Raw genomic sequence first — 13,916 nt, 5'->3', positions numbered from 1 at the left:
ACTGCAGTGTGGTATCAGTCACTGCTCAGGGGCAGAGTGTGACTGACAGGTGGCTGACAGAGTTTTGGGATGGGGTCTCAGAGAAATGAGCTTGGCTGGAGCTCTTGCAGAGCTGCAGGCACAGAGACCGGTCCCCTGTGACTGTAGATGCATCAGCTGGCCATCCTCTTCTCTCCCAGGATTGAGGGCATCTATCTTCAATGAGGAAAGTCCACTCAAAGGACTGATGAAATCGTGAACTTACTCAGTTAACCTCTTTGAAATCTTACCACCAAGTTTTGGCATCTGTCTCTTTCCAAAATCCAGGAGCAAGGTCCCAGATGCCCCACCATACCTAAATATCTGAGACCAAGGCTCAAAATACCTCAGAGGTTTGTCTCCTGTGTTGCTCAGCAATCTTGACCTACAGCCCCTGTAAGGATGGCAATCCACAGGGAAAATGAGCTGTCTTTCCCTGCAGAATGGCTGCTCTGACTCTCCCAGCAGAAGCACCATCAAAGGTGCTCTTGTTTGCATTCGGTTTCCAGCCAGACCTTCCCAGCTTGTCACAGACAGCTGATATTTCCTCTCCAGTCTCCATGAGTTTTGTCCATCAAAGCAGCAGCCAGTGTTGTTTTATGATGTGTTGTAAAACTGCCCTGCTACCCTGAGTGTGCTCAGCGTGGCTGCCTCATTTATCACTGCTCAGCCTTCACACTGGGCCATCATCCATCACTGCCTCCTCAGAGCTGAGAGTCAGAACCTGGTCTGCAGTGCTGCCATGGCCTGGAATCGTGTGAACACTCATCAGCAGGTCCCTTTGTCCTCAGGCTTTTTTTTTTTCCTTTTTTTTTTTTTCCAGGAAATGTGACTTCTTCTTATATTTAGCTCCCAACCAAGACTCCAGAATAAAAAACCCAACTTCAAAATTCAATTGACTGTGCCTAATGGAGGGGATTTTAATGTGTAGCCTTTGACCCTTATCTATTATTGAAGGAAATAAAGCCTTTTTTTCTCCCATATTAGAAGTTAATGGCAAAAGAAAAATTTGGAGGTTTTAATTTTTTGATTCCAATAGTGACCTCCATGTCCATTGTGAAACCATGAATAGTCACTGCTTGAGAAAGGCATTTCTGTGAGCAATCTAGAAAGTGGACAAAGGGACCTTTGAGACATATGCAGAAAAGAAGTTCAAGAAAATGTTTGTGTCTAGTTTTCATCTTCTGCCATGGAAAGACAACAGTCCTTTTATTAATTATATTAATAATTTGTATTGCACTTGTGTCCTTATCTGCCACAAGTTTATTCTATTCTAATGATACTAATTAAAAAGCCTGTAAAATATCAGCCAATGTAAAACCTGTAAATTCAGATCCTTGTCCTACTCCTAGTGCTACCAAAGCACTAAATAAAATTCCACTGTTTCCATCATCAGGTCTGTGTAGTAGGGTAACTGTATGGTACTGCATAAGGAGAAAATGAGATTGTGCTGGTTTCTGGGCTCTAACACCTTTGTTCTTCAGGGCTTTCCTACTTCTGGGTACACGGTTCTCTAATGCATGAAGAGTTAACAAACATGACTTGGACACCTTATTATTCCCTCTTTGGGGCTTAGCCTCCTGTGCTGGCAGAAATGCTGCATTGTGCAGGGCAATTGTCCTCCCAGAGAAGTCAAAGCATGTGCAGTGAGCTGGGTGTACTCTGCTTTACACTCTTTTTTGGACATGAATCTTCATAAAAGTGCGCTACCAGGAGATAGACACAACTGTGCAGGTGGATGGGGACAGGCCACACGCTGATTGTGGCTCCCTCTGTTCCAGGACTGAAATGAGCATTGTGCAAGTCTCATCCACGGCTGTCAGTGATGTCCTAGCAGAGAAAGATGGGTTTAGAGACCCAGATCCTTGTTATCTTTACAGCAAAGCGGTCAAAACATAGAAAGTTATTAGGATTAGAATAAACAGTATTTAGGTTTTAGTTGTATTGCTTTTCCATTGCAGCTCAGCTTTCCATCCACTCAGTAATTTAGAAACAGTCACAGGCTCAGCATGGTGAATTTGGAAGGTGTGGCTACAGAGGGAATGTGCTTGTCCCCACAGATGGGTGACATTTGTCTTCTGGGGCTGCACTCACCCCAGCAGCAATGCAGGGGTTAGTAGGGGCAGGTGTGTAGCCTGAAGTCTGCAACACCTTCTTCTACGTGAATTTTCAGATAAGGGGCAATCTTCTGAACATGACTTCCACTGTGCCTCTGCTTTGCTGCTCTTGAGAGCCCAGTAGCTGGTTCACGTCCTCATGGCCACATTTATGGGTTGTACCCACTTCAAATCCCTCTTGGGCAAAGCTTCCCTCTTTGTTCTTTTCCAGAAGGCACCCTACTCACATGTACTTAAACCATTCAGTCGACCAAGCCTGAGTATGATATGAGGAGATGGCCAGGGGGCTGTTCCAAGATAATTGAAATATTGCTCCCTATAAAAACACTAATATAAACACAAAAATAAGTGAGATGCATTATCTGACATTAGCTCCTACCTTGGATTTAATCACACAGGACATATCTACTCTTGAAGGCCCCCCTGAAGTTTGAGCACAGCTCAGCAACTTCTGCTGCTGCTCTTGGCACTCGTGGGATGTGAAGAGGGTGGCTGGACTGTGCTCCCCGGTGTCAGAATGGGAAATAGAGGTTTGTGAAGATGCACCATGAAGTGGAAGGAGGATCAGAGACTGCTGAGCACTTTTACTCAGCTGGTGTGAAGAATAGCACAAAACAAGTTCCTAGAAGAGAGGCCAACAACAAACCCCTGGGAAGTATTGCAAGGTGATAGGTATTAATTGGGAGCAATGGCATTTCTTCCACTGACTTCAAAACATACCTGACCAGGGACCTGAAGATATAATCATACTTAAGAAATAAAGTTTAATTTGAGGCAAGGAAGCATAGATGTACTAGTTTTCCACTTGTAAGGGCCCTCAGTCTCTCAGCACTGGTCCTGTTAGGATGCTGGGAGGCGGCTAAAGGTCAGGAGCCATGCACCATGGCCAGCTACACAGGAGAGGATGTGAAACAACAGAGGGCAAGAGTGACAGAGCAGGTATGGATATGTTGATCTGAGAAATAAAAAGCAAATGGGATATGCATCATAAATGGAAACATTTTTAAAAGATGTTAAATGAAAGGGCTGGGGTTTTTTGGTTGTTGTCCTTTGCTAGTTTTTAATTCTAATGGCATATGTGCTTCTCTCTCAAGAGCTATTCAGTGAGACTCTGCTGGGGACATTTTTCCACAACTAAGGGAAAATTTCTCTTGATTATTTCCTCATTTTTATCATAACCTTTTATATATTATTATTCAATTCTTGATTATTTCCTCATGTTTACCATAACATTTTTAACAGTAAAAATAATATTTGTTGGAGCTGGAGGTGGTAGAGGTCTTCCCCTTGTGCACTTCCACATCTTGGCTGCCTTCCTGCCAACTCATGGGAGCTGCAGCAGAGATGACTTTCCCATTTCTCCCTTCCAAGCATAACTGAAGGGGCCACCAAGGGGACATGTACAAGGAATGTTGGACTTGTACTGCTTTGCCCACATTGCCTGGGTTGAACAAGCCCATACCACCAGGTGAAATATGAACAAAACATACAAGAAAGTGTTCTTTAACCCTCACACAGTGTTTCCCAGCTGTGACAGAGATGTGACAGGACCTGTGGTGATTCACACCGGAGTGACCCAGGGTCTGCAGGGTGAGCTGGTCTCAGAAGAGCATTACAATGTTGTTTTGATCCCTGACAGATAACCTGAGCTTACAAACAGCCAAATCAAATTCTGCACACTGGTAGGCTTCACGGAGACCACAGTGGTTATTTTCAGACTTGGGATTGGATCTATGTGTGCGTGTTTGTGGTTTGGATAATCATTTTTAAAGGCTTTACTGGCATCATTGTTATTTGTTTGCTTTTCAGAGAGTGGAAAACACTTGTCATGATTTTGACTCTGTAGTAGAACCCTTCACTGGATGTTCAGCTTAATTCTGGGCAGGTTTTATGTGGGATTTTTTGTCATGTCTGCAAAGTATTTTTGGCATCTAACTTAGACTGCAAACACATGTTTCAAAGGGGCATCTCAGCTACAGACAGCTCCTGAATAGACAGGCACAACACACACGTACTCTCCTGCTCTTTTTGCCTATCCCATGCAACCACTACAGTAATTCCCTCTGAAGGTCTCCTCCCTCAAGAGGGAGATTTTTACCATTGATCTAAATCATGTTGCTCTATAAAGAAGCAGAGAAGCCTTGCTGATGCATGCAGCAACACAGAAGCAGGAGCCTTCCTTCTCAGCTCCAGAAAGGAAGATGTAGTTTTGAGACCACCAGTGATAAAAAAGAACATTCCTTTCTGAAGGGTGAAGGAGTTTCCCTGATGTGGGGTTGGTTATACTGCTGGAAGGGATTTGATGAAATAAAAGACAGAGAGTGTCCATAGGACAGGTGAGATGGAAAATCATGGCAGGCACAACTTCGTCCATTTTTTCTTGGTGCAGAACGTCTTATCTGTCAAAAGAGAACAAGTGGAAGTTTGGTTAAAGTCTCTTGAGAAGAGCAGACAATTTGTGCAATTGCTGAGCTTTTCCAGTTGGTGGTGAAGATTGGATCTAAATATTTACTCACCTCTGAAAACAATTAGTCTCCTGACATCTACTGAAATTTCTGAGTTTATCTTTCCTGATTGCCACATTCCTTTTCCCCCAGCCTGTTCTTTCTGGCAAGCTTAACCTACTGCTTTTTTTTATGTGCCTGTGACCAAGACAGCAGAGTCTCCTTGTCTGTTTAGGGTTTTGTTAGTTTGTTTTTGGTTTGTTTTGGGTTTTTTTTCCTAGCCCTGCATCTGGGCAATGTGAAAAATTTGGAGAAGACTCTATCAACCCTTCTGGTTTTATCTTTTGGAGGAAATAATTGGAAGACTTCAGACTCAAAACTTTTCTCTCACACTTCTGGATGAAAAGCTATTAGAAGACTTGCTCCATTTACTGAGAGACTGATCTGGCTGAAGAGAAGAAAAGAGAGACAGCAAGGGAAGATGGTGATGGAAAAAATTACAGACACTCTGAAGAAGAGAAGGAAAAGTAAGGACAGCATCCAAGAAAGGAGTGAAGTTGAAGATACAGAGTAATGGGGAATGGCTGCCTAAAATCTCATGGATCAATCTGGTCTCCCAGGACAGGACCACCAAACCCACACAGGGTTCTAATTAGTTTCCATACTCTGGGACAGAAGTAGAGTTAAAAGGCTCTGACCTCATCTATACAAGCTGCAAGAGGTGTCAGAAAAACAATGATTCATTGTCAGATTCAGCGATTCAAAAGTGGCGGTAGAGGGGCTCCACACAGCTCAGGCTGTGCTGATCCATGGCTTCTGGAGAATTCAGTGCTCCAAAGAGTCACAGCCTGCATCCATGAGAGAAGGCAACAGCTGAGGCAGAGCAGGACAGAGACACAGCACCCACAACCCTCACCTTACACATGCATTTGGGGCAGGCATTTAGGGATCCTTTATAGCACCAGGTCAGCATTCCTGATGGGATATTTGTATTTTTTTAATTTTGAGGGTTTCTGCAATAAGTCAAATGAATCCCTCTGTGCAGGGACATGTTTCTTCCCACTGAGTACAAAGGGAGCCAACAATGACCAGCTCTTCTGTGAACTCCCTCTTCCTAAAACAGTGCATTCCCTGTGTGTCTGTAATAGGTACAGTGACAGGTAATGCACTGAGGAGAGTTTATGTAGCCACAGTACAACTACATAAAGAATAAAATTTGGCTAAGATTCTTTTGTTTCTTATAGTGGAGAGAGAATATTTGCAATGGCTGGTGATCAGCATTTATACAGCCATGAACTTATCCTTTCATGATTAAGTATTTCTCACAGACTTCAAGAGTTGAAGTTCAAGGGTCTGACAAGCCTGAGGGATTCCAGAAGTCCAGGAAATCCAACTTGTATTTTGGAGTGTCCTGCCTTCCTATTGAACTTCACTGGTGTAAGCCCGTATTTTGGGATCATCTTTTTCATATCAAGGCATGCAGCTTTGGGTCATTTTCCCAAAATAGAAGACTGCTCTGCTTGGGGTGATGTGGTGGACAGTATTGCTGGACCCCAATGGAAGGAACCACCTTAGTCCATGGTGGGAGGGACTAAAGATAAAAATTGAGCTCTTTCAAGAGAAACCTTGAGCCTGTTTGCTCATGCACATCCCCAGCAGTAGCTCAGCAGTGATTCTACACACCAGGTACACAGGGACACAGGACAGGAGAGTCTCTGACACCACTCTCCAAATGTGGAACATGAAGATCTAGCAGCAAAAGGACCTGAAGTCAGATTTGTGACATTCACATTTCAGTTAGGAAACTTCCCAAGTCTGTTACTAATCCAGGACAGCCTGTAACAACTACAAATCCAAACTTTGTGAAGTGTTAGCATAGTGTCACTATGCTTTCCAAAACAAACAAGCAGAAGAAAGAAAATCACAGGCTTTACTTGCATCTGAAATACCAAAAAAAGGCAGTGCCATCACATATATTTGTCATGTACTGGCTTAGATATCCCTGATGCTATTTTTGTTAACCAGCGGTTGTTTTGTGTCTCTAAAAAACAATCTGCTGTAACTAGAAGATAAGCATGCAAATATAGGGAGGTCAACAAATGTCTCTGTTTCCAGGAAATTATTTCTCATGTAATTGCCACAGTATGGGTGTAGGGCTATAAATATCCATCATACACACTTGATAAGTCGATCTATAAATAAACATAAACATAAACATAAACATAAACATAAACATAAGTATAAACATAACCATAAACATAAACATAAACATAAACATATATAATTTATCAGTTCATGTCCAGATATGCAGACACAAACACAAGTAACCTAATATGTTCTGGATATGCTACTGTGTTCAAAAGGGGTGTTAAAGTCCTCAAAAATGTAACGAAAATAAGAAAATTACTTTGTCAGTTCAGAGTGCTCATTTTCTCAGTCCACTGCCAGAACTGGCAAGTTAAAGGAATTAACATACCTTGGTGAGGTCTGCTTTACACAAGCTGAACAAACATTTAGGATAATCATTTCATGTTCATGCATGATAAACACTTGAGGAATATGTATTTGTCAGCATCAGAGAAGAAACCAAGTTACACAGTTCTGCATCTTTCAGGCTCTGTCACCATGTCCTTAGCAGTGGCCAGAAAACCCTGGGGCAGGTAAGCAAACCTCCCTCTTTGCTCACAACCCTTGCCACTCACCAGCTGCAACCTACCAGCCCCTGACCCAGAGCAGACACCCTGCCCCATTTTCCATACTCCTCCTTTGCCAACACTGGTGATGCATTTCTTACTGCTTGTGCCTGTGTAGCAGCGTTGCAAAAGCACCCAGGAAATGCCTTCTGTGTGTTGGGGAACTCCACCTGGGAGCTTGTTCTTCAGTGGCTTTATTGGCTCTAGCATCTTCAGCTCTCTGATATTCTCTTTCAAATGATAAAAAAGGGAAAACCTGCTTTTTTTTCTGTTGGCTTCCTGTAGAACTTCACTTGGAAGTCAAAGACAGATCTTTATCAGTGAATCTAACAGACATTTAGTTCTCTCTCTTCCATTACAGAATACTAACCAGATGTCTCATTCAGCAGTAACTATATCCACTGCAAGACCCTCCAAATCTGCCAGGAAGGGGACAAGAAGCCAGCACTGAAACCAGTGTACCCACAACCTCAAGCACCCATGCTGCAGATCAGTATGGTTTGACGATGCCATCCACAGTAATGTGGTTTAAAAAAGTACATCAGCTACAGGGAACTGTTCAAATGCTTCATATAAACAACAGAGGTGATACAGCTTCTTACCATACCAGATGACAGAATTTCCCCTTGGATGTTCTCAAAGAGCAGTCTGACAACCTCTAAAGCTTTCAGTTTGTAGAGGACTTGAAATACATAAAGGTGAGAAGCTTGGAGAAAGGAGAAGATGGCAATAAAAAAGGGCTGGGAAATAGGGTGGATTCTGAGGTTGAAGGATGGTATTTCTAACAATTTTGTATTTTAACAACATCTGCAGAGCTAGCATCCAACTCTTTTGCAATTCCTTGTCTTCATTACCCTCAAATACTACTCCATCCCTAGTGTACTTTTGTCCTACAGGGTCAGCAGCAATTTAAAATGTGGTCTCACTATAAAAGCAAAAGGTTATTTTAAATTGTTTGGTTTTGCCTATTCCCACTTTTCTTGTTACTTTGTTATTATTTATGTCCAGCTATGTCTTCGGAATGGCCTCCTCAGTGAAAGGTCAAATCAACAAATTGTCTTCTTAGAAGATGAGTACAAGATTCCCTTATAAACCAACCCTGTTAGGAACAAATGGGACTGAGGAAGATCTAAATGGCAAATCTTGACCCTAGGTACCTGATGTGGAAAGAGAAAATAAAGGTTACAGAAACAGGCAGCTTTGATTTGGTCCTGTGGCACAGATTTTACTGGCAAGATAAGCTATTGTCTTGATAAATTGTGATGGAAAACAGATGAAACTGGATGAAACACATGGAAATGTGGCAAGGCTGGGTCATAGAAACATGGAATGACTTAGGGTTGAAGGGAACTTAAAGATCATCTTATTCCAAACCCCCTCACCATGGGCAGGTTCTCAGGGTTGCATCCAGCCTGGCCTTAAACACTTCCAGGGATGGGACATCCACAACTTCCCTGGACAACCTGTTCCAGTGTCTCACTACCCTCTGAATTTCTTCCTAAAAAATAATCTAAACCTCTCCACTTCCAATTTAAGCCCATTCTCCTCTGTGCTATCAATATTTGTCCTTGTAAATAGTCTCTCCTTTTTTAAAGCCCCCTTTAAAACCATTGCTGATAGGCTACAAAAATTATACAATTATAAATTTGAGAGGAGTTGATTGAACAGACAAGACATCAAGAAAAACTTACATGACAAAACCCCCTGTGGTTTAGCCTTTATTTTGGAAAAACTGAAATGAAACACAAACATAGCTTGTTTCTGGAATCCCTGGTATCGTGGATCACTGGAGGCAGAAGTAAACCAAGTAAACCAAAAACTGTTACAGGTTACTCAAACTCAGAATGATTCAGGGATCAGGTTAATTGAAGGGATTCACAGGTATCTCACAGGCTTGCTCCTGGGTGTGTTTGTCCAGTGTATAAGCACATTCCTTGGACAATCCTTCGCATGCCGTGTGCCTTGCGGCTCAGTAGTGGCTTTGATTTACACTTCGGTAAATACTGGAAAATTGGAAAATAATTACATTGGAAAATAATTACTTGGGATAGGCTGGGGAATATTACAATCACTCACAAATCGTCAGCCCTGCTCAGCTATCAAGGACGTGTTCTCCTTGGAAATAGCGATTCCTTCCCATTCCAGCGGGATTTCATCCCCACAGCTCCCAAACTAACGCACCTCTCCGTGCCGTACTTAGGGACTGATGGTGCGTGGCACCTCCTACCCTCGGAGAGAAGCGGCGAGCACCGCGGTCAGTGAGGGCCTCATCACAAAAGGCGATGATGGCTGGTCCCTCAAAGCGAAGAGGGAGCTCCTTCCAGCCGCTGTCGGCACAGCCGCCCCAGGCAGCGGAAGGGTGACACCTTGTCCCCTGGCCCAGCCGTGCGGCAGGTCACCCAGCCCCAGGGGGGCAGGCACGGCTCAGTCAGTGCCAGCGCTGCCGCTCTCTCTCTCCTGCACCCCCACAGCGATCCCTGACGCTCCCCTCTCTAAGGGTCCCCCAGCTGATGCTCACCCTGATGCCTCCCTGTCCCCGTGTCCTTCCCCGGGGGTGTGACTGCGCGGGGGGAGCCGCTACCCCCCGGCGATTCTCTCCGTGCGGGGCCCAAGCGCCGGCACTTCCCGCTGCCGCCGGGAGCCCTGTCCCGGCAGGACGCCCCGGGGCCGGGGCCGCCCGCCCCAGGCAGCAGTGGCAGCTCCGGGAGGGGCTCCCCCCGCGCCCCCCGAGCCGCCTGCAGCGCGCAGCCCGCCGGCGGATCTCTTTCCCCCTCTCTCGGAGCCCTTTTCGTTCGGCGGCGATCGTTTCGCGATAGCAAATATACGAGGAGAATTTCCTCTATTAAAAAACAAAACAAAACCCAAAAAACGAGGGGGGCGCAAAAAGACGGGGAGGGGAGCTAGTTTAAAGTGCTGGGATTAAAGGTCTGTGCTAGTTTCAAGCGCTCATAAAACGGCCTGAAGGATGCTATTTTGCTGCAGTCTAGGTTATTTCAGCCCACAGTTGCACAACAAACCATTTAAACATTTCAGCACAAAACAGATTCCATTGTTGAGCTGCACATTAAAAAGTGTTATTCGCTTTGAAGTTTTTGTCTAATGGCTCTAAACTGAAAGAAAATGTTTTCCTATTACTTAATTCAATCATAGCGAAGAGGCTTGGTAAAAAGCCCACGGATTTTGCCCAAAGTGTGACAGAGTTCTCTTTGTGTTTGCTTATCCTCTGCTGTCACACACTTTAATTCGCCTCTCTTTATCTGGCATTCAAAACTTTCTTCAATGACATTCAATAAGGTCCAGCGGCTGGAAAAAAAAACTGGTTATTTTTTTGGATATTCTTTCCCAGTAGCTTTGGGCTTGGTGTGCATTCAGAAGCTGTTAACCCTTTGCCTCCCTGCGGCTCGGAGCCCCGGGGTTCAGCCCCTGGGCAGCGGGAATCCCTCGGAATAAGGCTGAATCCACCACACCCGGTGGCGAGCCACTTCTCAGCGGGTAAAAGTGCCCCTTCCCGGGACCCGGCTTCGGCGGAAAATGTTTTAAAATACCTTTTCCTCAAAAATAAAAAAGAAAAATCCAATCCCTATTAACACTTTCAGGGAAAGGACACTTGGGAATCCTTTCTATATCATCGCGGGACTGAGTTTTTATTAACATTCGTTTTTGTTCGCTATGTAATTTTCGCCGTTCATTTGTGCACATCAATACATTTTTAGGCTCGGGCGTCAATAGCCTCTCTGCAAAACTCCCGTGGATTGCTATAAGAATTGTGACCACAGGCAAAACAACCTCTGCACAGCCCTGGGACATGGAGTACACCACTTTCAAGGCTTTTTCTTCCTTTCCCCCTTTTTTCCCCTCCTTTGCAAAAAGTCCGTTTGGTTTCGAGGCGGGGAGGTTACTCTAGGGACCAATCTCCCCACGTTTTGTCAGGGGTGGGAGAGTGCGTTTGTCTTTTGTGTTGCCCGTATTAAACGGGAAAACCGGGGTAGAATATATATCCCCACGAATTATGTCTTTTTCTTATTTGTCAGCATTCCTTATTCACCCACTAAATCAACGAGCTCCGAGGAGCGCGGCGCGGGGAGCGGCTGCACGGGGCAGCGCCGGTGCGCCTTTGCTCCGAGGAACGCGCGCTCTCTTTGGGGACCGCTGTGAACTTAGCAGGTCCCTGTGCTGCCACATCCAGACACAGCCGCGGTGTTTAAGTTAAATCTCATCGTTCGGGGAAAATTAGCCGCTTCCCTGTCGCCTCCACAGCCCCGGGGACTCCCCGGCGCGCTTGTGCGCGGCGATGCGGAGTAGGGCTGGCGCGGTTTGGTGGTGGCCGGGGTCGGGGCCGCCGCACGTGGGTGCCACGGTGCCCCGGTGCGATGGCAGGTGTTACCCCTGGGACAGGTGTAAAGACACGCGGAATGTGCCGAGCGCCTCTTCTCCCTCCGCGGGAGCCGCCGGCACGGAGCGGTATCTGCGCGTCGGGTTTTCTGTACCCGCACCAGCGCAGCCGAGATGCTTGTGGCTCTCCGCACCCGTTAGTCGTGCGCGGGCGCCCACGCCCACGCAGAGGCCCGGCGGGCGTCCTTGCCGGTGGAGCACCGGCTGGCACGTCTCTGCGGCCGGGGGCTTCGCCCGACGGCGGCGACAGCGATAAGCGGCAGGTCCCGGACCCAGGCTGGGAACAAAGACGCGGGGCTGGGGAAAGCGGCGAGAGAGGCAGTGGGGACGAGACATCCCGGAGGCAAGGGGAGAGAGAGACGCCGTAGGCACCGGGGGGCCGACCTGGTGCCACAGGTGGGAAAGGCACCGGGGGGCCGGCAGGGAAGCTGCGCCGGCGGAGACCGAGGCTGCAGCCGGCAAAATAAACAAGTGGGAGCGGGCTGAAAGCGAAGGAGAGCGATAAAGAGAAAGAAAAGAATATTAAATCGCGAGAGAATGAGAAAATAACCCCGCCAAAGGGAGAGGAGGGGAGAGGCCGCCTGCTACGGCGTGGGTGGGGTCGACAAGAATAGAGTACATTATGCAGTTCATTTAGTTAACAAGGGAAATAATGAGGGAGCGTGCGGCGTGAATGCCAAGAGAAGAGCCACAGAAAGCCCATTGAGCGCCCGGCGCCGCCATCACATGGCGCGGGCGCTATTTAAAGCGGGCGGCGGGCGCCGTTCAGCACCACTCGGGCTGGCCAGCGGCGCCGGGCGGGCGCTGCGCGGGGCGCTGCGCGGGGGCTGCGCGGGGCAATGCCGCGCTCCTTCCTGGTGGACTCGCTGGTGCTGCGGGAGGCGGGCGAGAAGAAGGGGGAGGGCAGTCCTCCTCCGCCGCTCTTCCCCTACGCCGTGCACCCCTCGCACCCGCTGCCCGGGCTGCCGGCCGGAGCCTGCCACGCTCGCAAGGCCGGGCTGCTCTGCGTCTGCCCGCTCTGTGTCACCGCCTCCCAGCTGCACCCGCCGCCGCCCGCTATCCCCCTCATCAAGGCTTCCTTCCCTCCCTTCGGCTCCCAGTATTGCCACTCGCCCCTGGCCCGCCAGCAGCACTCCGTCTCCGCCGTCAGCGTCGGGCACGCACCGGCGCTCTACCAGGGCGCCTACCCACTGCCCGACCCCCGGCAGTTCCACTGCATCTCCGTGGGTAAGGCGGGCAGGGGCGGCGAGCGGGGGTGCATGCTTGCATGACAGCGGTGGGCGCTGCGGGGAGGCCGTGGGGATCCCGGGGGACCCTGCCGAAGACACCTGGGGAGGGGGGTGCCTGCCTAGAGCACGGAGGCTGGACGGGGAGTCCCGGCACATCTCTCTGCCCGTGCCCCGGACGATGCGTTGGGGAAGCCCCCCTGCTGCCCGCCGAGCCTCCGATCCGGGCTGTGCGGACGGGAAGGGAGAGGCGGCCGCGGTACTCTTGTGGGCTCGGACTCCAGCCTGGCAGCCGCTTGCTGGGTCTCAGGTCCCCCGGGGACGACGAAGGGCTGCGGCCCCGCAGGGTGGGCGGCAAGGACAGCTCAGCGGGGACTGGCGAGAGCCCGGCGTTGAGGGGCGGGCGGCGGAGGGTCCGGCCGGTCCTGACGGTGCGCCCCTCTCCATTCCCAGACAGCACGTCCAGCCAGCTGCCCAGTAGCAAGCGGATGCGCACCGCATTCACCAGCACGCAGCTCCTGGAGCTGGAGAGGGAGTTCGCCTCCAACATGTACCTCTCCCGACTGCGGCGAATCGAGATCGCCACCTACCTGAACCTCTCCGAGAAGCAGGTGAAGATCTGGTTCCAGAACCGACGGGTCAAGCACAAGAAAGAAGGCAAAAGTAGCTCCCACCGGGGCGGGGGGGGCGGCCACAGCTGCAAATGCTCGTCCCTTTCCACCACTAAGTGCTCGGAGGACGACGAGGACTTGCGCATGTCTCCGTCCTCCTCGGGGAAGGACGACAGAGGTCTCGCAGTCACCCCCTAACTACCCGCACACCCACCCCGGCTCCGCAGGAACTGTGGAGAAAGCAGGGAAGGGACTCCTGCCTGCCCCGGTGCTGACATGCAGCCGAAGGATTTTATACTGTTTTGTATAATTTGTGTAATTTACGAAGGACTTTCTCGCCTTTCTAGACCCCCGGCCCACGGGGACGGGTGTCCCGGCACCCTGGTGTAAATAAACTCCTCCCTAGGACCCCAGG

The 13,916-nt window shown here is 48.6% G+C and overlaps 1 protein-coding gene across 1 annotated transcript; it reads left to right on the top strand.

The window, feature by feature from the left end:
- Window positions 1-12,503: 12,503 nt before the first annotated feature.
- Window positions 12,504-13,699, top strand: GSX1 (GS homeobox 1; the record flags this gene model as incomplete). The annotated part of the gene is made up of 2 exons (XM_084226739.1): window positions 12,504-12,891; window positions 13,344-13,699. The coding sequence occupies 2 exons, from the start codon at window positions 12,504-12,506 to the stop codon at window positions 13,697-13,699; spliced, it is 744 nt and encodes a 247-aa protein (XP_084082865.1).
- Between the last annotated feature and the right edge of the window lie 217 nt (window positions 13,700-13,916).

Source organism: Fringilla coelebs, assembly GCF_963513975.1.
Source record: "Fringilla coelebs genome assembly, chromosome: 2".
Classification (NCBI taxonomy): Eukaryota; Metazoa; Chordata; class Aves; order Passeriformes; family Fringillidae; genus Fringilla; species Fringilla coelebs.
This window is presented reverse-complemented; position numbering and strand designations above follow the sequence as displayed.